Raw genomic sequence first — 26,519 nt, forward strand, 5'->3', positions numbered from 1 at the left:
TAACCTTCAACAAACTGAAGACCCAGTTCCTGTTCCCAACTCGAGGCAATTTTCTTGGTTGAGTAATTGCCCGATGCCATAATTAAAGTATAGATTTGTGATATTAGAGCCTTACTGTGAGGCTTCAACTGGAATAAGTCTTCCCACCAAGGCTTGAGAGGCTGACTTGGAAACTCTGGCCAGATAGAAGATGCACAGTGTCTTATTTGAAAGTAGCGGAACAAATGATACGAGGGCAAATCATACAAAGAACAAAGTTCACTAAAGCTGAGAAAAATGTTATCTTTGAAGAAGTCATGAAAACATTTGATACCTTTTCTTGCCCATATACTGAAGGAGGAGTCCACCAGGGATGGGGGGAAGAGGTGGTTGTTGCAGACTGGGGTCAGAGCAGAAGCCTCTTATGAGTCTTTGACCTAAGAGTTTTCTTAGAGTCTTTTGTTTTTTGGTTTCATACCTGACTATTCCTCCTTCCCTTGTGTTTTAGCATCTGACTCAGTCTCCGTGTTTTGTTTTGTTTTTGTTTTTACTTTTCTGTCTCCCCGGTTGTGTCCCTGTTTAGTTCTGTCAAGTTTATTTATCTTAGTTCTGGTCTAAGTATTTGTTAGTTCCTGGTTTTTTTTGACAGTCGTGTGTCTCGTGTGCTTAATATTGAGTTTTACTCCCCCTGTCTCGTTATCCTGATTTGTTGCAGCGGTCTTCCTTGGTGTTTCCCTCAGGTCCTCTGCTCTTCGTTGATTCCCTGTAAGTAACCTCCTGTTGAATTATCAGCTCTTGGCTGATGTTAACCAGCCCATCTGACACCAACAATTATGCCATGTTTCAAGTCACTTAACCCGCCTCTTGATCATTGGTTTTGGACTTCAGCAGGTCACATTGACCATGATTACAACATTAAATCCATTGAGCTGCTGTCATGCTGATTAGAATTTTGCACCTACAAGCACCTGAACAGATGTACCTAACGATGCCACCAGTCCGTGTATATTTTCAACACTGTCTGTCTCGGTTCCTATCTGTCCCTACATAAATAGCGTTCCCAACTCCACTTTCCCTCCTTATCTTTCTCACCCGCTTTCTTATTCTTCTTATTGTGTGACATGTCCTGTTAGCATTAGTGAGGCAGCTAACTGGAAAACCATTTGTTTCATGTACCTCTTTAGCCCATTATGTGGTTGTCTGACTAGGGCACTCACAAGGTGTGTGCGTAAGAGGGACAGAGAGAAGAATTTGCCAACATAAATGATACAGAGGAGGAAGGTAAAAAAAAAAAAAGTGTCCTGATTGATTCATAAGACAATTTTATGTTGTTTTGCAAGGCCTCAGAGCCTCTGTGTGTGTGTGTGCTTCTGAGTATGTGTGCATCAAACAAAAAGGTTTGTCTCAATCGGACAGCGGGATCTTGACAATGTTGATTTGTACGCCCTGAAGGGTGCCTTCATCACACACGCACACACACACACATGCACACACTGGGGGGCAGGCCCTCATCAGAGGAAGGTGCGTTGTTTTACCAACACAAATCACATCAAGTGATTAGACACAGCACAACCACTGTGGAGACAGGTGGGAATTGCAACAGATGATGAAACGGGGCTTCCGTCAAGAAATCACACAACACACACAATTCCCATATGCAAGAATGCAACCACACGGGCTCTCAATCAAACAGCAAAACACACATAACACACACAGAGGGACTCCATCAGGAAATCAGCAGCCAATCAGAATAATTTGACTGGGATGATGACAGGTCTGTCCAATCTGCAGCCACTGTCACCACAAGAGAGCATCGTTATCACATCGCACACAAACACACACACACAAACACACCTATGTGCGCTTGTAGCTCCTGCCCCATGTATGTGTATTTATAAATAAATATATATTTATCTTTAAATCTTTGACTATTCAAAAGCACACCTATGTGAGTATGTGTTTGGGTGTCCAAACTGCTCGCTTTCATGTTCGGTAACTGCTCAAGTGTGTTCACGCGCTGTGTATGTAATTTTACATGTGTAGGTGCCCGGCTGTTCTTTGCGCTGAATACAAATCCAGCAGTGTGTCAGTCAAAGTAGCAGCGTTCGTCTCCCTGGCAATTTCCATGAGATTCGATTTAGAGGGCTAATGTATAATAGGCCCTCGAAGGGAGGTGGGAGCGTATTAATTGAGATGGACTAAGCGAGAGAAAGGGAGGGAGGCAGGAAGAGAGACAGACAGGGAAGAAAGTGACAGAGAGAGAGAAACAGAAAGTGATGTTACTCTAAGCCGAGAGTGGACTCTAGTGGATACTGTCACTCCCACAGACTCTTCTTCGAGCACGCATATCCTCTTCAGAAACGCTAAGAAAGCATCTAGCTCAATGATCCCGTCTCAAAAAGAAATCATTTACCTGTGCCTCGTTTTACTGAAAAGGATTCAGATGAGGGTAAATGCAGGAAATCGTCTGACAAATTGCAGTACCATTCAGGTAAATCAGTAGTAAAAATAATAAATAGTTGCAGCCTCTAAACCTTCACTGGGACACATAGGATAGGAAGGTCATAGTTCAAACACACCTGGGACTTAAGACACTGCTCCATTTAAAAAAAAAGCAATGTGTACGTTAATATTAAAGTGTTTAAAAAGAAACAAGTTCAATGCTGTGACCGACAGCTGGTCATAAATTGGTTCTGTAATAAAATATCACAGAAAATTCAAATATAGTTAGAAATTCATTTTTAATATATATCCAACATTTTATAGTTAGAGATGCCAATAAGCTCAGAATGTGGAGGAGTTCAGTCAGATTATTTTTTATATCTACTAATCACTGATCAACATTTTAACCCAAAATAAATTGTGAACTCAAACTGAAAAGGTTTTCCTGTCCTCGATCCTTAAAACTACCTTACTGGTTTCTATCATATAGTTTATTTGAGCATGTAGTATTGTAGTATTCTACATGAGCTTTCTTGTTTTTCTCACATATTTAGGTGGCCTATTGGTTGCCATTTTCACAGGAATCCTGCTCATGGGTTACAGTGTGTGTGTCTGTAACTCTGTGTGTGCTTCTGTTGGGCCAGGTCTCCCTACGACCACTTTAATGCACTAAGATGTTGTCAAGCAGGAATGTTATTGATGTTTCTACGGCAACCTAGGGGCTTGAGCGGAGGATTATGTTGGGAAAGAGGAACAAGAGCACAGAGAGGGAGAGGGAGAGAGAAAGCAAGGGAACGAGAGCAAGAGAGAAAAGCACAAAATACACTGCAGTTGGAAGTGGGCAAAAGAAAGGAGTTTCAAAGGTTTGTTTTTTTTTTTTTTACTCCAGTATCTGCATGTTTCTGCAAAGGCCATTTGGAATAGCAGAAGGATGGAAAAGGGGATGAGTAGTTAGAAAATGAAGTTCAGGCCCAGAGACGCTGATGAGGAAGAAGACAGAGGGGTGCAAAGTTGGTGCACCAAAGTCATCCTGCAGCTTTGAAAAAAAAAAAAAGGAGGATGAAATGTTAGGAAGAAATGTTTACAAACTCAAAACTATCATGTAAAGATACAACAAGGAGTAAATACTGGAATTACACAGTATTACTATATATTAAATACTCAGTGGCGTTTTGTTTTAGTAGCAGATGCATATATCAGACTGCACAACCCATACACTGGGTTAATCTGGCATCACATGAGCTTTGTACCAGGAACCCAGCAAATGTCTGATCTGATGTATTGAAAATTTGCATTTACAGTATTCGCTAATATTTCCTAGTTTGTATTTTAGCCAATTCCTAATAAATCACATCCAATGGATACGACTGCTAACGCCTGAATTAAACCAACACTGTTTTTTCCCATATTGGCTGAGAGCCAGTGTTACAATTGTCTTATGGGTCAGAGTTTAAAAGAGGTACTGTGTGCTAATGTTGCAGTTTTGCAAACAGGTCAGTGCAAAGTGATGCGAGTCAAACGCAAATGTGCATTTAGACCCACACAATCAGATGCTATATGAAAGAAATCATTTTTCTTAAAACATAAAATTAAATAAGAGAGTGATTGGCCAGATGAACAAAGATAACAGAGCCACAGTAACAGGGAAAAGTCACAATTTGGGCATAAGTTGGAGTCAAGATGGTATAAAATAATGTTCTTCGCCATGCATACCCATTTCATTTTTCATCTCTCTCTCACTCACACACACACACACACACACACACACACACACACACACACACACACACACACACACACACACACAGAGAGAGAGACTAGAATAACATTCTCTGTCTCTTTTTCTTGTTGTTTCTCTGCCCGTCCCACATCAATCAAATCTACTCCCAAAATGATCATCTGTTTAAGGAAGATTATCTTAGGGAAAGCCATCTATCGAATTACAATAGCACTACTTTATCCACCTAGCCAGACATCATCCCAGGAGTGTGTGTATTTTGTGTGTCTGTGCAGGCTGAGAACAATGTCCAGTGCATTTGTTTTTGCATGCCAGCATTCATGTGCACACGTGCACACCTCTCACTCTCCTGAAGCGTTTCTGCCAAACCGTTTGCGTGCAGTTTGTTTTTAAGTGTGCATTTGCATAATTGTATGGTATCACTGGACTCTGGTTCAGGTTCAGTCCCTTTCAAATCAACAAATACGTATTCCCGGGAAAAGAGACAAGCCAATGTATCTCTTTAAATCTAATATATGAGGAGAGGGATTCCCATAGGAGACCTCTGCTAAGTACTATGATGGCACTCCTTGTGTTTTATTTTCATTTAAAAACAATTGTGGGTCTACCCACTCAGGTCCAGCGGAAATAGTGTGTAATACAGCCAAGCTTTCTGCCTTTTAGTAGGTAGATTTGTGACCTAGAGCTTGTTATTGCATGCACCAAAGTCTGTTCTTTTGTTGTTTTGGTTTGTTATGTTGCATGTATTTTTTCACCTTATCCAATTCCGGGTCACAAGAAGAGTGGAGCTGCCACAGGGTCTATCACAGGGCTAATGCTTACCTTATACTTGTATAGTGAATCTATGAAGAGCCTTAGTGGCTGACACCGCTACATGAAAATACATTTCATAAGAATGTAATCTATTAAATTATCCAACTAATTACAAAATTCCTGAAAACTGAAAACTAACGAAATACAAACTCGTTTAGCTAAATCTTAAAATCTATTTCCTTTTCATGTCACTTTGAACAAACCAACATCCCTATAGTGAGGCCTAGAGCTAATCTAACCCCGAAAAGCAAGACATGTAAACCTTGATTAGTGTTAGTGAAACATGAAGGCACGAAAGAGGACTAATTTTCAGAGATTGGTGTTAACAAATAGCCCGCCTCATTCCATGGACAGAAAGTTATTCTGACTCGTAATCACAAGAATTTTCCCAGCTGTTGCCAACAACACTTAATAAAAAAAGCATTGGGGAACAAGTGCAGAGTGACTGGAACAGGGCTCAACGTGAAGGAGTGTGTGCATGTGTGTGTGTGCGCGCGCTCCTTAGCCGAGGGGCCTTGTGCTGTGGGCGCTCTGACTGAACAATCAAAACAGCTCAATTTAGTCTTTATCTGCAGCTCAAGCATGCGTACGCACACACAAAATCCACACAGCTGAGACAAAAGGACAGTGAGGAAAGGAGGCAGGAAGAAAGTGAGAGGAGAAGGGGGCATCAGCGGTGTGCTGCGGTGATGATGCCAGCATTTTGGAAGTCAGGTAAACTTGGAACTTGATGTACATCATACCTGATCGATATCTTTCCTCTTTCTCCCTACTTGTTCTGATCTCACTCAGGAATACTAAGACCTGGCACTATTGACTGATGGCAACCACAAGACAATCCGTAACAATGGGACAATCAATTAACGCACACATAAGAGCACACATCAAGGCGAATCTGTGGAAAGTGGCAATGTGTAATCAACTGTTTACTGTACCCTTTTCTATACAGTTCACCAGTGGGAAAATAAAAGAGATTGCAGTCAAAAAGAATTAATAAAAAACAAACAAACACAAAACTACATTTTATTATAGCCATTACATTACACCTCAGCTACATAAGTAAAACTTTATTAATAGAGAAATAAACAACCACAGTTATTTGCACAATATTTGAATTTCGTGTTTTGTTCTTACTCAAACAAGGAAAGTCCACCGTTTTTAGGAGCTGCTCTGCCTGCGCTGTAGTTCTTCCTCTACCAGAGCTATTAAACTGCAGCCACTGCTCCCACCTTCAGGAAAGAAGAGGTACTGCAGCTACAAGGAGCAGCACTGTGACCATGAGAAGCCTCATCCAACTACTTCCACAAGGTCTTCATTTTTTTTTTCCATTGGACAGATAACTGTAAAATACCAAACTGATGTACGCAGTAGTAAACATGTTACTGTACCTCTTATGTTTTGATGGTTTTGTACTGAGTCTTATGATTGAATAAGTGACCCTTCAATGCAAAAAAAAATAAAAAAATCTCAAAAGATTACAATTCATTCATACTATTCAATCATGTTTTTGTTTTTTTTGTTATTTAACACAACTTAAAAGAGGTGAGACAGAGGTTGTGATAGAGATAAATGCTTAGTATCAGACAGACTTTAGTTACTTCCAGGCATGTTTTGTAAACATAGTTTAAATATTTCAGATGTTAAAATGTCTTTCAAACGGCAACACTTTTAGATGGTTAACTCATTCCCCACATAAAGATGACATTTGGCGACCCCGCCTGTTTGTAGTGACGAGTTTTGACACCTTAGTATATATCAATAAAGACGTGGTTTGAAGACAATTGGAATAGTTCTGGGGTTTCAAGTGTAGCTGAATACTTGGAGACCAGCCTCCTTTCTATGTCCAGGCCAGAAATATGACAGAAACTGTTCCTAGTAGAATTTTAAGGGGAGTTCATTTTAAATAACACAACTTGAATTCGCAAGTTAAGAGAACGCCTTATAAAAACCGAAAATGTTTAACTGTTTTGCAGGATTAAGCTTAAGAATTAGAGCGATATGACCAAATTCACAATGTATCCAACCAAAATATGAGGCAGACAGAAAAGCATAAAGGAAGTGAATTTGCGGGAAAGACAGCCACGCAGACAGAAATGCACAATGCTTCAAAATTATATCAATAAACAGAGCAGCTAGGAGCTAACAATAGTGTCAGACTGTGTATATGTGTGCGACTGCCTCTGCGTTTGTGTGTGCGTGTCAGTCAGGTTGTTATGGCAATGACGGCACTTCTGGAGGCTCCTGACCCGTTCCTGTGTGATTGTCCTCAGCAGGAAGTGATGTCACCTGTTTGTCCTTGTCCCCTCCTGACACAGGAAATAAACTAGAAAAGGATACTGAACTGTCTGTCTGCCTGCCTGCTTGTCAATCTGTCCTGATGAGTCCAGCTTTGCAGGTGATCATGTCGATCAGTGTTTTATTGTACAATGGAAGTGTTTAAACTTCCCACCCAAGACGTGGTGATGTGGTGATATCTAGAGATATGTCTGTGCCTATGTTTGTGATGTGCTTTTCAAGGCTGTGAAAAAAAACAAATGAGCACAATATGTGCAAATTCCTTTAGGTTGACTTATTGTTAACATTAAAGTGGGCCACTTCCTGCAAGCACCTTTTCTTTGCATATGACCACTGTTTCAAAGAAGCATAAATCTAGCCCCATTACAACAAACATCCTTAACTGCACTTTTTTTCTCATAGTTAAACTAAAACAGGACTTTCAAATGTAATATAAAAAGATGCATACAATTCTTCTTTGAGCAATAATTTACACAAAACAATAAAAACTGATCTCTGGGTTTTTTTTTTAAAATCTATTTCCCAACTTTGAATACCAAAGAATATCCTTAATTTCTATTTGCATTCATTTCATTCAAGAACAGTCACAGTCACAGGATTTTCCTTCTAGTTTCCACCTCTTATGTAAAAAAAAAAAAATTTTTATTCTTCCAAAAACTGTGTGGAATTTTCTCCTTTACTCTTTCAACAATGCAGGACTTCTAATTTCATCAACACAGCTCGTGCCTTTTTTAACAGCATTACATGAGAATGTTAATAATACATCGAGCACCATAGATATTGAGCAAAAATAATTTTTAACATCTGCAGTACCCACTCTGTGCTTCTGCCCTCTTGTACCTCTGCTTGTGTGTGTTCATGTGCATGTGTGTGTGCTAGGCTCACCTACTCCTCTCCACAAATGACAGCGCTGTGCCTAACAAGCACTCCTGCACATTTTGACTGGGCAACAAGGGCTTAATGACAAGTCACATAACAATGGAGAGGAGAGGGGAGTACAGTAGAGTGCTCCAGCCAAACTATATAAGTCTGTTAAACAATGGCTTGTCGGTGCTGATTTTCCTCCTCTTTTTCTCACTGCACCACCATCATAAACAAATCCAACACACTCACCTGTGCACATGGTGCATCCATGCACTCATTAACACACAAATAGGTTCAGGTGCATGCATTAGCACATGTGAAGATGAGAAAGACCAACAAAGAGCAAACTCTGTCTCCCACACACCCATGCATACACAAACACGCGCGCGGGCTGTATAACTGGCTGTACAAGCAGGGTTTGATGACAGCCCCCAAACAATAGGGAGCAGAGCAGCCTAGCTATCTGCCTGTCACACAATGAAGGGGGTACTGCTGAAGAGCTTGTCACCACCAATACATGTAAACACACGCACAGACACACTGAAAAAAAAAACATCCCAAAAATAAAAACATGAGCTACACAGACACATACACAAAGACACACACACACACATATAAACGGGGTAATTCAGAGCGCTGCCATTTATGTGAAGAGCGCTCCGTTTTTCAGACTGTGAGTGGAAGTGAATTTGCTTTTTCTGTCGAGTGCAAGTCAGGTTGGATTAAACAACACTTGGCCAGTGCTGATGGGTTATCACTGTGCATCTGTGTGTATATCTGTGTGTGTATATGCCTGTACTGTGATGATGCCCGCAGGCGCCTGGATTTGATGCAGGCAAATCTACAGACAGTCCCCTTCTCCTGTCAGGACCCATCTCTCTCTTTTCTCTCTTTCAAGGTGTCCTTTCACTGCTTTCTGGCTCATCATCTTTCACTTTTTCTTCGCCTCTGTGTTGCTCACAGACTTGTGTCTTCTGCAACTCTCCTCCTGGTTCTTGCTGACAACTTTATTTTTCCCCATAATAAATAAAACAAAACAAAAAAAACATGCATGGGGACAGAAAGGAAAAAAAATTGGCTTCCACTAACACAGCAGTCACATATACACATAAATCTCAGAAGACATCAAGTCGCTTATGTGCCATAAATCTCTATCAACTCTAATTATTGCTTTTTTCATCTAATATGGACATACTCCAAACACCATCAAAGGCTTTATTATTTCTTGCTTTTCCCCTAGTTATTATGGGACTGTTTCTTTCTGAGCTCAAGGGATGCCTTTTTATTGTGCTGAGCCAATAAAACAAAGGCCGTTACAGTGCTGAGTAGTAATTAGCTGGCATAATGAGGAACTCATAGAAGAGTACTGAATCAAATAACAATGCTGTTTTGTGATGTTTATTAAGTATAACTCTTTGATTTTAATAAAGGCTGCTGAATATGTAATATAACTAAAAAGAAAATATTTTTTAAAAGTTACGGATCGGCAGAGCGTGGAGATTATTGCCCTTCAAACTAAAACAATTTCACATGTTTGAAAAAAAAGCTGTTGTTAAATTTTCCTCATTTCACTTTGATTTAACATATTTTTCTACAGAGATGTAACTGTTACACGCTCTGGGACACGGCTGACAGAGGGACGAAGACGACGGAAGGAAGAACAATAATAACAAAAATAGGTCCTTTTAGTGACACGGAGGTTGGTTTGTTAAATCAATTTTTCGTGTATTGATTATCATACAGCTTTACAGATAATTGATTTGCACCGAGAGAGTTCCAACCAACTGCACTTCATCCACTTTAGGGCCTCCCAGGCATCTGTTCTCTCATCTTCTTCTCTTTCACACACTTCAGCGCGTATGCTGTTCAGCTAATTCACCTAAAAAGGTGCTGAGCTTGACACTCAGTGAGTAATACTGATCTGTGAGAGTGTGTTCAATTGGATGAATCTGAGGGAGCTACAAAAATGAAGGGTCTGAAAACGAGAATGAAGAAAAGGACCAAATAGCCACAGTAAAGTAGAGAAGAGTAGCACTAATGGTGTCTGGATTGCAGTTCGATGGCTAGCAAGGCAAAGGATAAGAACATAGCACTTGAACCTGCAGCACTATGATGATTTTTAGCCATGTGAACACTGATGACCTCGTGACCCTACTGCCCAGCTCAGGACAGGAAAAAAGAGGATTGTGCATTGGGATTATAGACTCCTAGCAATATAGTGCAGGAAATGACGAGTACTGCCAGAGACCTACACAGAAAAACTTTGGAAAAGTCATTTTAGATCCAACGTAAAGATGCCAGATTCAATATAAGAGATATGGTTGAAAAGGAACGGTTTTTATGCCATTCATCCATCAAAATTATTTTGGTTCAAGTTCCCCAAAACAGGAAATATCCACATTGGGAATACCTTTCCCTGAATCTCATTTTGCCCCCTTATACTGGTGACTATCCTTATTTGGTCATCACCCAGATTTCATGAACATAGTATTAAGAGCCCAATTAGGTAATAGTGAAGTGTCCTTATAGTAGCCACGTGTATAATGTCTTATGCCTAACAATTATAATTATTGTGTCATTGTTTTTGCCTTATTTCACATTCCCTTGAAGCAGATTTCACTACTGCTCCATGTGTAGCTGCGTAGTGCATTATAATATTATTGAAAAAACATGTGTATGTATGTATTTTACATGCAGATTGTTTTATTTTTGTATGAAAACGCTATGTTTCGTGGGTTCATGAGAGTACTAGGTTTGTTTATGTGTTTCATGTTAGTGTACTGATTTGCGTTTGTGTGTCTGCCTGTGTCCCAGTGAGTCTAATGGTCCCTGGAGGCAGGCCAGTGTCCATCAGCAGACAGCAGGCATTAGTGCTCTGCCAGAGTATCGATGGACCACCGGTGCTTGACAGCAGGCCCCTCCCCACGGTCACAAGATGAGTATATGTATGGCAGTGTGTGAATGTGTGTGTTATAGACATATAAAGTGTTTTTGATACATACACACAGAAATACAGAGAGATATCTGAGTGCGTTTTAGAGACTGAGGTGTTTGTGTATGACCCCTGACCTCAGGCTATGTGTCACAGTGTCTGATGTGTGTGTGTGTGTGTGTGTGTTTGTTTGTGTGTTTGTGTGTGTGTGAGTGTGTGTGTGTGTGTCAGAATGAGGGGCCGGCTGTCATCGATCTCACACACACCAGGCCAGCACTTAACACTTGGACTGTAGCGACTAATACACTCACACCCTCTATTACTGCCCAACTGGAGGCACAGCATGTGCGTGTGTCTGTGTGTAAGTGTGTGTGTGTGTGTCTGTGTGTGTGTCTGTGTGTGTGCGTGGCCTACTGCCAAACCCATGCTGCTGCTGTTCAATGACAGCACAATAGATTACACATATAACAGTGTAATGATATATCTCTATTAGGCATTCTCCTCTTCCCTCTCTCTCTCTGCCTCTCCCCTGCTATCCCATCCCAGCAATATTTTACTTTTTGTACATTGCTGTTGCTGAATATGAAGAACAGGACTATCATATTTTCTGGATTTTTTCATCTTTAAATGCAATACACACATGCCTGTCTGTCCGTATGCCCCATTCCAGTAGGAATGAGTTGGACATCTTTAAGGAATTTCTTCAAATTTACTAACAATGTAGCTATCCCTGTAGGGCAGGGATAGCTCAGTAGGTAGAGTGGTGGCCCCATGATCGCAAGGCCGGGGGTTCGATTCCCCTGAACAGCTACCCTGAGGTACCCCTGAGCAAGGTACCGTCCCTACACACTGCTCCCCGGGCGCCCAATGGCTGCCCACTGCTTCACTGAGTGAATGGGTTAAATGCAGAGAGGAATTTCCCCACGTGGATCAATAAAGTACACTTTCTTTCTTTCTTTCTTAACAATGTTCACCTAGAGGTTACATCCAAGTGGTCAAACGTCACCCTCACTGTGACACAAACACTTTTAATTAACACCATATGACCAAGACTGTGTTTGAAGTATGAAACAGAAACGACGAAAAACTGCAACATGAACGAGAGATTCATAATGTTTGAGAAAGACTGGAAAAATGAGACTTATGGCTGGGTGCAACAAGTCAACACTTATTCAGAGAGTATAAATTTGTAGATACAAGGCTCTATGTGACCACCTGACCTCCGTAAAGATATATCCATTTTCCAGTGCTTTCCATCAATGTGTATTTTAGGCTAAAATTACTCTGAGTCATCGTAAACATCTATAGAGCATTTTACAGATTCTCTGAGATGGACACTTAAGATCAAAGTACCCCAGACAGACTGACTCTAAATGCCTTTCAGCAGTCATGCAGTCTGTGGATATCGGCTGTTAAGCAACCACGTCAGACCAAAGAAAAACACAGGCGAACACTCATGAGCGCAGGACTATGGGTGTTGTGGTAAATATTACTGAAATGCATGCATCTGACAACAAACAAAGATACAGAGGAAAAGAAGCAGAGTTTAAAACATCGGTCATTACAACAACATAACTGAGCCTTCCATCACACTGTGGCACACAATGGCATATCTGTACAGGTAAATGTCATTAAAAAGAAAACTAGATAGGATATAATGCTGCATTATTACATTTTTTAAAGAAAGAAAAAAATCTCTTCTTAGCTATCATATCTTTGGGACACGGTTAAACAGGACAAATATGACTCCACACAGATTTTACAGTAAGAAGCTTAAGGCTTACCCACACTCTACATTATGTAATGTAGGCATAACTGTAACTTTTATTACACGGACAAACAAACAGAAAAGGCCACTGGCTACCAGTAAAACTGTTATTTTATTAACACAATCATAACTAAAATATACTATCTTTGCAAAGACTTTTTTTTAACTTTCCCATGTATCTCTATAGGAGAATTTTCAAGGGTTCCACTATCAACCTTCACCGTGTCACTGAAGTTAAGAGACCTTTCACTAAACAGTCTACTGAAGTGAACAAGGTTCATATGCAGCGCAAAGAGCTGACTCTCTGTGGCAATGTTGTCCATCACCATGCACGCATGGATGGAAATAGTCCACTAAGCATGCTGTCAAGAGACAAGACACACACACACACACAGACCATTATGCATCCGGGTGTATTGCACACTCTTCAGTCCACCAGTGATGTGTAAGTAAAGCAATGTCTTTGCCACTAGGTCCAAAAGGCAGCTTATCCACCTCTCTCTCTCTCTCTCTCTCACACACACACACACACACACACACACACACACACACACACACACACACACATATAGATATATATATATATATATGTACACACACATATATACAGTCATAGTCACCCTCCCAAGAGGCCTTGCATTACCCTGCTCTTCCTTTCTTTCCAGTAATAGCTTGTCAAAGCAGCCAGCTAACTGAAGCTAAAAAAAAATGCCTTATACACAATTGGGCATTATCCGCTAGGCTAGCTGGCCTCTCACCACCACAGCCCAGGGGCTAATGTCCAAATGAGACGGTTCACTTCAGATCTTTCTCTCTCTCCCTCCCTCTCTCCCTCTTGCTCCCACTTTCACTTTTCTATGTTTATCTTCATGACCTTGTCCTTTTTCCCCCCATGGAGGTAAAGGACAGGAGTGGTAGTGAGGAGAAGCGGCTGACTGAGGAGAGAGAAGATAAGGGGTGATGGCCATGGCTTCTGGGGTTTTTGTGTGTTCTGGAGAGGGGCATTAAAGGATAGAGAGAGACAGAGACATACAAGGAGAGACAGAAAGCTTTAGGCCACAGACCATAGACCAAGTAGCCTTTTAAGTGATCTGATTACCTTGCTAGAGGACAACAGTGGCCAAACTCAGAATGGTTACTAATAATACATCTCCATTTAGACTGGCCCTTCAAAAACATGTAGGCACACACATAGGGGCACACTCAGGCAAAGAGAAGGGCAAACACATACGCTTATGCTAACAAAAGAGATCACTCTCTGCTCTCATAATACCAAACAATGATTAAAAAAATGACAGAAGAACACAAACAAAGAAGGAAAAGTCTAAAGAAAGATGGAGAGTGTCCGTGTCTTTTCTCGGACAAGCAAAGTATAAAACGCTAATTTTCAGCTGACCACTAAAGTGCCATGGTCTGCATCCGTGTATGTGTGTGTGTGTGTTTGCTTGAGGGATGGCCTTAAATGACAATGATTGATTAAATCTAGGCCTATGGCCCACGTAGGGCATGCCATGTGTTATCACTCACACAGAGACACCCGCTCGCACATTATCATCATCAAGTGGATGCTGAGCTGAGACAGAAAGCGAACTCGACTGACAGAAAGTACAGACAAGTCAAGAGAGAGGAGGTGAAAATAGAAATGGTGAAAATAAAAGTGACAGGAAATATTTAGAAAGAGCTAAAAATAAAAACCTAAAATGTTTCCAAATACTTTCTAACGGTGGCAGAGAGTGCTAATTCAGACTGAAAAGGCTATATTATTCAGCCGATTTTCAATGCCTGTTATTCAGTGATGCCATGCAGAAGCATCAGGATGTTTGATTTGTCAGTCATAGTTTTCTTGTGAGGAAGCTGAGAACCTGATAGTGTGATAGGGAGAAAGTGTGTGGGTATCTCCACTATGTGTCAGGGTTTAGTGTTCCTCTTTAAAAGGACATTGTGGCATGACAACAAAGATGCTAAAAGTGGCCAGAAGCTTCTTTGTACACACAGCCAGGCATTCATCCACACAGGCAGAAACATAAGCAACTAAAGCAGAGTCATACAAAGACTTAGAGCACCCCCAGCTGGGGGACAACACTGACAAAAAGAGACAGATGCACAGTTGTGTATTCAGATACATTGGTCACTCTGCACATACACCAGCTTATACCTATTACAAGGTGCACTATTTATCTTTCTCTCTCTCTCTGTACTTAGGCACTTTACACCCCTTATGCGTGTTATGTAGCTTATAGTGTTTATATACTGTAGCTATGGCTGAGCAAATGTTTTCCCACACACAGTCCAAACAAAGGCCAGGTGACACACGCACACACACCTCCACAAACATGCAGAAACGCACATCATGAAAGAGGTGCAATTAGAGCATCCTACTCCAATTAACCAGCTCTCTAAACAAATCCACATTAGGCCCTCCATTGTGGCTGTGCTCGAAAACAGCCACTTGGGAAAGCGGCATAAAAGCTTCAGCTGTATGTCTCCTCGAGGACACGTGTGCGCGTGCGAGTGCGTGTGTGTAGACTGGCGGTGGTTACACACTGGCACAGACTCTGGGCTGTTATGATTGTGGTGGTGATGGGAAGATTGTGCAATCACTGGTGGGTGGAGAGAGTGCCAGGAAGGCAGAGAGGGAGGGAAGAAGTGCAGCCGAGAGGGTGGAAAGCAATGAATCAGTGAGCGAAGATGTTACCAGCAGTACAAGAAAATTAGAACCTGTAGCACTGACGTGGTAAGCTACTACTCCACTCTGCCCCACTGAAATATCTTTTAAACAACTTCTTTAGAAACTACTACTTCAGAAAAATCTCAGCATTTGAAGGTCTGAATGAGGTAATCTGATGAATTTTAAACTTACATGTGATAAATAATTATACTTGACACCAAATTATCATTTTTATTATCGTTTAATCACATTCTCCATTACATAATATTTCTGTAAATACTGAAACTCACTCACAAACCGAAAATAACACCTACTAATGTCTTGTTTTGGCCTTATAATTGATATGGTCTTAAAGTATGGTGAGAGGGGAACTAGTTTATGGCTTTCCATGGAAATTTCTGAAAAATTTCAAGATTTCCTATAGTTATGGCAGGTAAACTTAGCCTCCCACTAAATACCAACAGCTAAAACCTAAAAAAAAGTTTAGTTTAGGATTAAAACCACAATAAGAGAAGTAGAGAATAAAAAGAGACCCACAGAAATAGTAAGGAGGGAGGGAGGAAGAAGATAGGGCACTAAAAATTATGTGTCCATCTGTGATCCTGCACTTAACCTTCACTCTCTACTCTACACACACACACACACACACACACGATAAAAGGCCCAGTGGGGAAGCATTGGGAGTTTGGAGGGAATCCATCCAGCCACCGGGTAGGACACCAATCTTTCAGTAATCCCCTCTGTCCCTACTGAGACACCGATTTGTTGTGCACATGTGCACATAAGGCCTCAAAATGTATGTTTTGTTCATTAGCACAAGTATCTAATGGGATATTGAGGCTGTATTTTATCTTTAGAAATGAAAGAATAATGGGAGTAAATAACTAGCATGACATGAAAGCCTAGCTTGTTTAAAAGCTTATCAGCACTGTGCACTTTTTTAAACCTATTTTTCAGATTTTATGTATACATTATTTTGTAATATTTTATATTAGACCTTTTCCTTCTTTCTTAATTGTTTCCATCAGCTCCTGTACAGCCCAAATATATAACACTTCACTTGGAAAGAGCAGATATGTGATACCACAGTATTGTGTCTTCTTGGCCATTGTCTCAAAAAACAAGAAACTTTGGCACGAGATACGGCTCCAATAAATAACTCTATTCTTTAATCATTTATAAAAAGGTTATCCTTTTCAGGCAAGATTTTCATATTCCTAACGCCAGAGCTTATGCGATCATTTTCCTAGTCAACATTAAACCTCCAAAATTAACGAAAAAGCCACTGCGGATATACATGGCTATAAAAACAGGAGAAAAAAACCCACTATGTGAATATTCTGTCTTTGCAATGACACAAAATTAAATTACAGCTACCAAAAAACATCTATCCCAATAAAGGGATTTCTATCATAATATTATCAGTTAGATATGCATTAAAACCTAGATTAGTCACAGAAAAACATTACTATACAATTATAATTTGCAAAGTATCATGGTGCATGAGAAACAGCTGGGCTCGTTTTAAAATTATGACTAGACCTCTTCATGCCTGCACCTCACTCACTACCCTCCTGTAATCTCTCCTATTCTTTTCCTTCTGTTCACTGCATATGTGAAAGAAAAAGAGAAAGAAAGAGAGTGGGGGAGTCAGAGAGAGTATATTTCAGCCTCAGTGGGCAGACACAAAGGTCTGTGGCGCCATGGCCTGCTGTGGACAGATACAGAGACGCCTGTATGTGTGTGAGAGAGAACAAGCAAGCAAGAACCAGGGAGTAAAAGAAAAAAGTCTAAAGTTCACCAAAGTCCACATAAGTATATACATTTATAGTGTGCCATATATGCATTTACAGCTATTACTATATCACCCCTTTAGTCTTTGTAGCTTTCTCACAAGTCTAATGTCAAACTCAGTCAACTTCCATCTCATTATGTTCTAAAAGACAGAGTAAATACCACACTATGGCAGTTACCAGCTAGCGTAGCCACAACAGTTCCAGTCTCTTCAACCTGGAGCCCCAGAGAGATGCTTCAGCTTGTTACTGATTAGGGCAGTCTCTCAGGGGGGCACTTGAAAATCAGTTAACTTTCCCCTCAAAGGCCTACACTAACTCACATTAGCATGTAGCACAGCCATTAGCGTCAACACCTAGCATTAGCACAGTCAACTGACAGTTAAAGGCCCCCGTGGGGCTATTTAGAGAGTCTCCAGACAGACAGAGAGAGAGAGACTGACAGAATGAACAAGTGACTGTAGCAGTTTGTGCATTAAAGCTATATAGTGAGTCACAAAGCAAGTTAATGGCTCTTTAGCTAAATAGCAAACACATTAGCCATTTCAGCAAAGACATGTTGAAAGGCTCAAGGTTGACAAGCAGCTGCTCCTCCTCTCTGTTAGGGCTTTTTGACAAATAGTCTCAAGCACTAATGATGCAGTGAGCTGTAATCATTTACTGATAATTATCAGAATTACAGTGATGTCAAAAAACATACTTTGCACGTCCATTTTGACACTTCAAATTAAAGTGAATACAAAGATAAAGCCTTTACACCAGGTAATCCAACAAGACCTGATGTGTTTCTGCAGATAAAAGAAAGTGCTGACAGAAAATGAGCCCTGTGTATAACATAAACACTTTCCACCAGCTTTATAAAAGTTACCTCGTCACCAACTGAAGCGCACACAAAAAAACTGGATTAAAAAGCTATTTAAAAAGAGCACAACTCAATTTCATAGCACTACAGCAGGTGAAAATAGCGAAACCAATGCAAAGCAAATAAACTCTGTAGCACACAAACGCAAACAGAGTGTTTGGAGTGAAGCCAAAACATATTCCCATATGGCCATGTAGCCATTTGCTATAGCTGCTCCACTCTCCAACTAACGCACTAATCACATTAATCATCTATTTGTTTTAAAACATCATTAGGGACATTCACACAGAGACTTGCTTACGCATAAACAAACACACTCACACTCATGCGCTTGTGCCTGTGAAAGTACATAGTGGTGCACTTGATGGGTACAAGTGGGAGGAGAGCCAAATTAACTACCACACACTAATCACTTAGCTCTCTAATGGAAACATACTCAGCACATTTGTGTTTGTGCATACATTTATGGTACACACAAAAGGCACATTCACAAAGAGCACACCAACAGTTAGTATAAGTAAAACCCCATCTTATCCCCAAGGATGTATTTTTTAATGCTATAGGTATATATTTGTCAATTAGTTGAATGAAGCAGCATGGATATGGATATGCAGCATGGACTAAATTTATCCAACTTTTATATGCTACTGTGCAGTTATGCCTAAGTGGGCATTCACCATTGTGACAATGTAAAAGATCATATATTGCGTACTTGATTAATCAGAAAAATGCCTTTGAAGCTTTTATAGATTTGAATTAATCATTATGCTTGAGCGCAGATTGAAATATTTGAAGGTTAAAACATTCCTTTTTACAGGTAAAAAACAAGTTTTTTTTCCATGATTACCACTGTTTGTGTAGAAAGTATAACTACCAGACCACTTCTTTGTCCAGACTGTCAGATTTTAAATAAAGTGGTAGCAAACGTGACTAAGTGATATATATTCTCTTCTAACACACTCGTTCTTTGTGTGTATGTTTTACATGGTTGAAGAGGCCAGTGTATGTAGAGCTTATGCACGATAGGGAACACAGCCAGGAGGGGCACATAGGGGTTGGGTGACTTAAATGGGGAAAAATCCAATTATTGTATCCGTCCAGAGGCAGGGTGAGCTTTTAGGGAGGGGAGCGATCTGTTATTACTCTTTCTCTTTTCTTTCACTCTTTTTTTCATCCTCTAATTCTAGGGTAAGGGGGTAACCTAAGAAAAGGGGGAGCCAAGTGGAGAGACATGAGGGTTACGGGCTGAGCTTGCTGTTAAAGTATGTCCTTGTAATTAGCTGAGTATTAGCAGTGGTGACAATGCAAGAGCGCTAGGCAGGGAAGCACCCTTTAACGCTCTACTCATTTCCTGAACTTAATCCCCACCGCTTACTGGTAATAGTGCGCAAGTGCACACGCATCTGGACACACACACAAACTCTCAGTCATGCACAAATTCACAAAATCAACTACTGGCTATAAAGGGAAAGAACTCCTTAAGCAAAGCTACACCCAACTGCTCACCTTCAATCACTATTGTGCTCAAAGTCATAATGACGCTGTACTGCAGGGACCTTCAGCACGCATTTGCATGTGTGTCTGTGTGTGTGCGTGCACGTACATAAACATTTCAGCCTGCATCTGCACATTAGCATCAACTTGTGTTTAGATGCAGTGTGGCGACTGTTTACTTCTCGAGTGTCAAGAAGCTTCTAACACCCAACGGTACTTCAGGCGAGTCCCTGTTTCTTATTTCCTCCAGTCAACGGATGGAGGAGACAAGGGTACGGAAGCAAAAATCAATTACTTTCAATTAAATCAACCAGCAACTCTTTCAATGTGCCCCCAAGCCACTCAAGTCATACTTACAATACCTCCAACCCCCACTCCTACACTACAAAGTGACACACGCACAACAAGCACATGTGCATACACACTAAGCCACATCCACTTACTGTGCGACTGTCTTTTTGTGTTTAGCGGTTAAATTATAGACTTAGAAACAATTGCTGTGAAGATGGCTAAAAATGCTGGACTTTTTTCCCCCCAATGTGTCATTTTTAAACTGTACAGAACATACAAAAGTAGCATTTAATTGTGCTTTGTGCATTTCATTTGGCTTATTTGAGGCATATTAACCAAACAATTTCTTATCGTCTATCAAAAACAAAGCCACACAAACAAAATGCTTGAAGAGAACAGCAACTCTGAAAATTGTTGTGGATATATATAGTGTGTCTATCTATCCTTCCTTCATAGATAGATAGTGAAACCTCTTCTGCAGGCTTCAATATAAAACCAATACAAGTCCAAAACTGATGTTTTTTCCCATTAAACAAGAGATCCAAGCAGTTACCATCAAAAGCATCTCAAGCCTCTTCAGCCTTTTTTGGAGCATGTTAAATGATGGTAGGTTGCTCATGAGAAGTATATATAACACCAAGCTGACTTTATCTTATTTTTCATTATTATTATTATTAGTATTATTATTTTGAATCGATTACATTGGACATAATAGGCTATTAGAATATCACACCATCCTTTTTAGAAAATAAGAAACTAAGAAATGTGGATTTTTTGGAAATCGTAAGATATTCATGGATTTTTTGCTTGGGGTCTGGATTGACTCATATTCAGATCATATGGTTTATTGAATAAAATCTGAAGTGCCCATTATATCTTATCATCATAATGTACAATGATAAAATAAGCAGAGATTAGAAAAACTGCTGGCAAAGGAGCAATTAAGCAACAGCTTTGAGAAATAAGAGACAATGAAAATAAGGGCATGTACCAATTGTGTTATATTGTAAAGAAGCTCGTGTAGCAGTCTTGCTTCACATTGATTTTTGTTCCATTAGCTTAAATCAAAATCGTAAGAGACACCTGAGCTCAGTCCAGAGCACACCAGTAGAGAGCCATTTCTATAGAGAGCATGTTATAAACAGCGCAGAGGGGGACCGCAAACCTTGTCATTGACACAACAGTCTGAGAGAGCATACTATGTGTGTGTCTGTGTGTGTATGTCAGCCAGCTCCCAGTCTAGCGCTATTGTCTAACAAGGTCTAATTAGCACTATGGCACAATGAATTAGCATAATTATGCAAACAGGGCTCCGCTAAAGGCCTGGCACAAGGGGAGGCTACGGGGGGGCACCTATTACAACACACACGCACATGTGCAGCTTCAAACGTGTGCACACACACAAACACAGTCACTAAGAACACTTAGACACTGGTATAAAACATTAAACACACATACATAAAGGTGACAGTGCCTCTGAATACGGAAAACACACAGATACAAACATACCTGTCCACCACTTCAACAGAAAGTGACAATAACACAAGCCTGCACGTGCACTGTTCAATGGCCTATTTGATAGGCTATTTATGTATCTAGTATGTTCTGTATGCTGATACCCCTCTTATCTTTCCAAATACATCCTCCAGTCATAAACAGCCCCCATACCACCACAAACATCAGAAATCGGCTCTCCACAACCCTCCCTCAAACACTCAAACATTCAGGGTTTATAGTATTTACCAGCAGGGGTGATAGGTGAAGTCTGTGGGAGATAATAGGGATGACTGAGAGGCTGAAAGGCTAGTAGTCATTTAGACAATGACAGCTGTAGTGAAGAAGCTTCTATTAGGCTTCATTAGGACGCTAGGCTCTTGATTATATGCACACACAATCTCACTGTCATGTTTCCAGTGCTTCAGAGGACATTGTATTGACTTACATTCATTTCCTGCTGACATATCGTAACCATAACCATAACCACAACCGCTATATGTATAACACTAAACCTTATCTTAACCAAACCCTGACCTCTATCATGTCTTCCACCTAAAATGTATTGATTTACATAATGGAGTCTTGCTTTTTGTCCCCAAACAATTTGTGTAACCCACAAAGTGGAAATACAAACAGATTTGCATCCCGACACAACGTGTAATGCTATAAGTACTGGCACATGCACACAAGAAAAATTAGTGTGTGTGTCCATACAAGCACTTTGGTTTGTCACAGTGACCTTTGCTTGAAACATTAACCCAACAAGTAACCCCACAGCCCAACAAGCCCTCTTACCAAAAGCCCCGCGACGTCAACAAGCTTTATCCAAACCCTCTTAAAGACACACACACATTCACACATCCTGTGCCCCGAGGGGCATGAATTGTGTGCTAAAATCCTGACCCCTTAGCCGGAAACAAGCACTGCTAAAACTCCTAACGACACCCATACAAAGCTTTCTAACAATTACAAGCTAAAGAACCGGGAAGGTCAGGAGTTCAGAGTTCAGATAGTTAAAAGTGATCAAGTCCAGACTGAAATAGTCCCAATCATACAATGAAAAGACATAACAAGCAGCAAATGTTACTGCAGATTCATGACCTCTGGATAACCACCAGATGGGGTGCTTTCTATGTATATATTTTACCAAGTGAACGTCATGTTCCAGTCACCTGTCAAGTGTGTGCCATCTTTAGGACATGTAGGTTCCCCAAGGAAGAGCCATTCACAAGTCCTGGTCTGACTGATGTCATTCCACAGAAAACAAACCTGAACCCACTCCGTTCCAAAAAAAAAAAGAAAAGGTAGTAGTAGGTCAATGATTTCTGATTTTGTGGAAAAAGATATTAAAGCAGCTATTTAGGTTTGCCATTTTAATTCTCTTACTTTTATTTTATTCTGCTCACTTAAGTAGTTTCTTGAGTCCGCTTGCCTTGTTGTAGTGTTAGAAAGGTAGTTATACCAGCATTTTCCACTAATATTAATCCATATATACATTATAGGAGATAGATTAGCCACCTGTCTAGATTGTACCCCACCTCTCACTCTATGACAACAGGGATAGGTTCCAGCACAACCCAAACACAAGCTTGAAGAAAGGAAACTGTATCATCCCATATATTAAAAATGGTACATTATTTAAAAGTTATCCATAATACATTTGTCATAACCTAAATTCTTCACTGAGAAGCCTTGCAAGGTCCACTGGTCTTAAAATGAAAGTACTGACTTTATCTTCGCCTTAAGAAACAATATATTGTTCAATATACTGTGGGATAAATACAATAGCTGGGACAGAGGGTCACGCTGAGAGGGGGGGTAGCAATTTTAAGCTGAGTCCACACATTTTGGAAGCAGTGTGCTAATCCGGCCAGGCTTTTTAGCCCGCTATTCAGAAGGACAAGGACCCCTAGGATTTGGGCTTGTCCACACCTCAGGGGTAGGGGATTATCAAGACAGCAGGAAAGGTGGAGAGGGAGTGGTGGTGGGTGAAATGAATATGTGTTAATTAGCACAGTAGCAGTAGATTCTCTAAGTATTGTCCCTGCCTGTATATCTTTGTGACGAGCACACATAAGTAAGTATGTGTGTTTGTGTATTTTAGAGAGGTTTCTCTCTGACTCCCGCCCTCAAAAATATACCCCAGAGCTCTGACAGGGTCACCTCTGGGCCTTTCAGTGCCTCCTCTCAACCAGTCCTAATTGATCTCACGCATTACTAGCCCCAAACATGGGATGGAGAACAGGAGGGAGATGGCTGCCCTATTGTTTGACGAGTGAGGTCCCCTTGCTGGTGGCTCTCTACTCCTTTCTACACACACACCCACACACACACACACCTCCGGCATGCCCACCCACCATCTCCCCCTTTTCCTCTTCTATGCTCTCATCTCCGGCTGTGCTAATCCACTGACCAAGTCAGGAACTCAGTTACCCATCTGGCAAAGCATGACTCCAGCTGGGAAGACAGAGAGGTGGAGGGGTAGAAGGAAGAAAGGGGAGCAATGGTGAGAGGGGAAAATTGAGAAAGAGGAATGTGGATGAGGGGGTATGCTCTAAGTAGTTGGAGATTTCTTGTGTGAAGGAGAAAGCCTTTATACAAGTTACTACTTTATATATACTCTAAAGAAGGAAAAGAATGAAAAACAGAGCGAATGAGGTATCTGCAAACCAGAAAGAGCGGTGAAGTGGAGTGGAACAATCCAAAAACATGATGACCTCTTCTTTTTCACTCTCCAAAGAAAAAAGTATTGATCCTCTTGTCTCCTTGTGGAGAAAAAGGATTACCCATTCTAGCAGGTTGGAATGAGAGTTGCCACTGAGCTCTGTCATTACTAATCTGATTCCAGTGTGCAGTGAAGTAGCCTCTAGCCATGGCATTCACCCCTGACTCCCGTGGAACCATCTGGCTGAGTAGCACTAACCCATGACCTTTCTCTAACCAGTCACATGCCTGGGAAGATGGAGCTTCACAAAAACCTGTATAAAATGGCTCAAAGTGAACAAGAAGCACATATATTGAACATGATACTTACAAATCCCTTGTTCATATTGCAATAAGACATTTGTTCCTGTCATGTTGCTGCAATATTTTTAATATTGAGGTATAGTTAAAGAGATCTTTTTACTAATATAGACAAAACATTCATGTTATATTTTGGGCAAGTCACGGATTGTGCAAAATGCATTGATAATTGTAAGAAACAACTGCAGTTACATTAACTGTGCATATAAAGAATTGCCTGAAATCACATTTTGGAGAAAAAAAATCCAAACTGTAGCTGAAATTGCCGCTGTGGTTAAATACACAGTGCTACAATACATCAACAAGAAACTGTACAGAACAGCCTGAATAAAAAAAAAAATCAGAAGTAAACCCACTTCTGATAGTCTAACACTTTAAAACAGTTTCAAAGAATGAAGGTCAGAGCGAGTGAAGTGACCACTCCATATCATGGAGCATGTGCAAATCCCTCCTTGACTCATGGTCTTTCCTTTCTCCCAAACCACTCATCAGTGTCGACTGAAGCAATAAGACTGCAACCCACTTTACTTCTAAAGGACATCTGAAGGTAGTTGGGAGGAATGAGCACATGATAAATCACTGTAGAAGCAGCACATGAGAGACACACTCCAATTCAGAGAGAGGGAATCAAACCACCTGCATCAAACCATCAATCAAACACTAACAGAACACAGCATGAGGTTAACCCAAACTTGTAGCGTGGGTGTGCTTGTGTGTCAAGGATAAAAGCCAGGGAGCACTATGGGTAAAATGAACTCCGCTGTGAACATAATCATATGCATGCTCTGATAAACACTCAAACACATTACAAAGACAATGCCTAGTAAGATAAAGCATGTACTTACAGACATTACCGGTGTTGTCAAAACTGTTGAGCACTTCATTAACTCTAAGAGGTCCCATGTTATCCCTTAGAGATACAAAAATATAAATGATTATACAGCACGCTTGGAACATAAACTATCCTTTTTTTTATATAGATAATAGATGAAGAAGACTAAAGTGCAGATTTACCATTCTGAGCTTTGTTCAATAGCAAAAGCATCAAAAAGTGAACACTAATTAGGTTTGTCATATTTTTACATATCTCTGACACAGCTATTTTGCAGAAAAGCATTGGGCTGTATTTTTGCTACATATGAAATTATTCCTTTTTTAAATCTGCTTTTAATTTAAAATCAAAACATGTTTTAGATATTTTCTTTCCACCCACACGACCAAAGCTTTGTGGTACTTCATATATACTTCTCTTTGTTTGTTTTTCTCATCAACTCAACTTTACTAAAGTCTTTACTTTTGATGACACAAGATAAATAACATTGTAAAAAAATATTCACAGTAGTTTTTAACTAGTATAATATTGCAGTATTACAAAATGGCCCTTTGTGTTTTGCAGTGTCACTGTGCTTTACAAATGCCAGAATGAAACAAGAGCCTTATGTGGATCCATTCATGTGTGTGTACCTAAGTAAGGCACTGTACTCAGGAAAGTAGACACTTCTGTACTCCACCCACTGGTCATCTGAGGTATCACTGTGGTCTCGTGCCACAAGCCTTTTTCTGCTGAAAAGGTCAAATGTGGCAAACCTGCGAACAGACACTTGTTTGACCTCCGGATTCTCCACCTGCTTCTGACGCAACACCTGTGACAAGAAAATAAGAAAGTGGAAATAAATACAGCCTTCCTCCAGTCCAAAAGACAAGAGGTCTTTTGGGATTAGTATAACATTTAAATATGGTGACAAATGATCTGTTGTTTACAGTAAATCCTTGACAGTATTTATTATGTTTAATACATTTTTTCAGAAAGAAAACACAAAAGATTGAGTTTGGTTTTTGAGTACAGTAGTGTAGTGTTAGCAACTTTGCCTAACAGCAAGAAGATCCTGGGATGTTTTTGTGTGGAATTTGCATGTTCACCCTGTGTCTCCATGGGCTCTCTCCACGCAATGTGACAAATGTGTTATTGTACACAGTAAATCCGTGAAAGTATTCATTATGTTGCATAAATGTTTTAGAAAGAAAAGACAAAAAATCAGGTTAAGTATTATGCTTACTA

General features: G+C 40.3%; 1 protein-coding gene and 1 long non-coding RNA gene across 3 annotated transcripts in view; both read right to left on the reverse strand.

Moving 5' to 3' along the window:
* Window positions 1–14,369, reverse strand: part of LOC120736812 — a 33,364-nt gene extending 18,995 nt beyond the window's left edge. Inside the window, exons 1-2 of the long non-coding RNA XR_005696612.1 lie at window positions 14,359–14,369; window positions 996–1,000 (exon numbers count right to left, since the gene is read on the reverse strand). This is a non-coding gene — a long non-coding RNA (uncharacterized LOC120736812). The remainder of the gene's footprint in view (window positions 1–995; window positions 1,001–14,358) is intronic.
* Window positions 1–26,519, reverse strand: part of camkmt (calmodulin-lysine N-methyltransferase) — a 111,492-nt gene that overhangs the window by 82,663 nt on the left and 2,310 nt on the right. For both annotated transcript variants that reach the window (XM_040037135.1, XM_040037136.1), the window contains exons 3-4: window positions 25,925–26,103; window positions 25,306–25,370 (exon numbers count right to left, since the gene is read on the reverse strand). In XM_040037135.1, coding sequence (XP_039893069.1) covers window positions 25,306–25,370; window positions 25,925–26,103 — 244 coding nt within the window. The remainder of the gene's footprint in view (window positions 1–25,305; window positions 25,371–25,924; window positions 26,104–26,519) is intronic.

This window comes from Simochromis diagramma, unplaced genomic scaffold (assembly GCF_900408965.1).
Source record: "Simochromis diagramma unplaced genomic scaffold, fSimDia1.1 OVJJ01000330.1, whole genome shotgun sequence".
NCBI lineage: Eukaryota > Metazoa > Chordata > Actinopteri > Cichliformes > Cichlidae > Simochromis > Simochromis diagramma.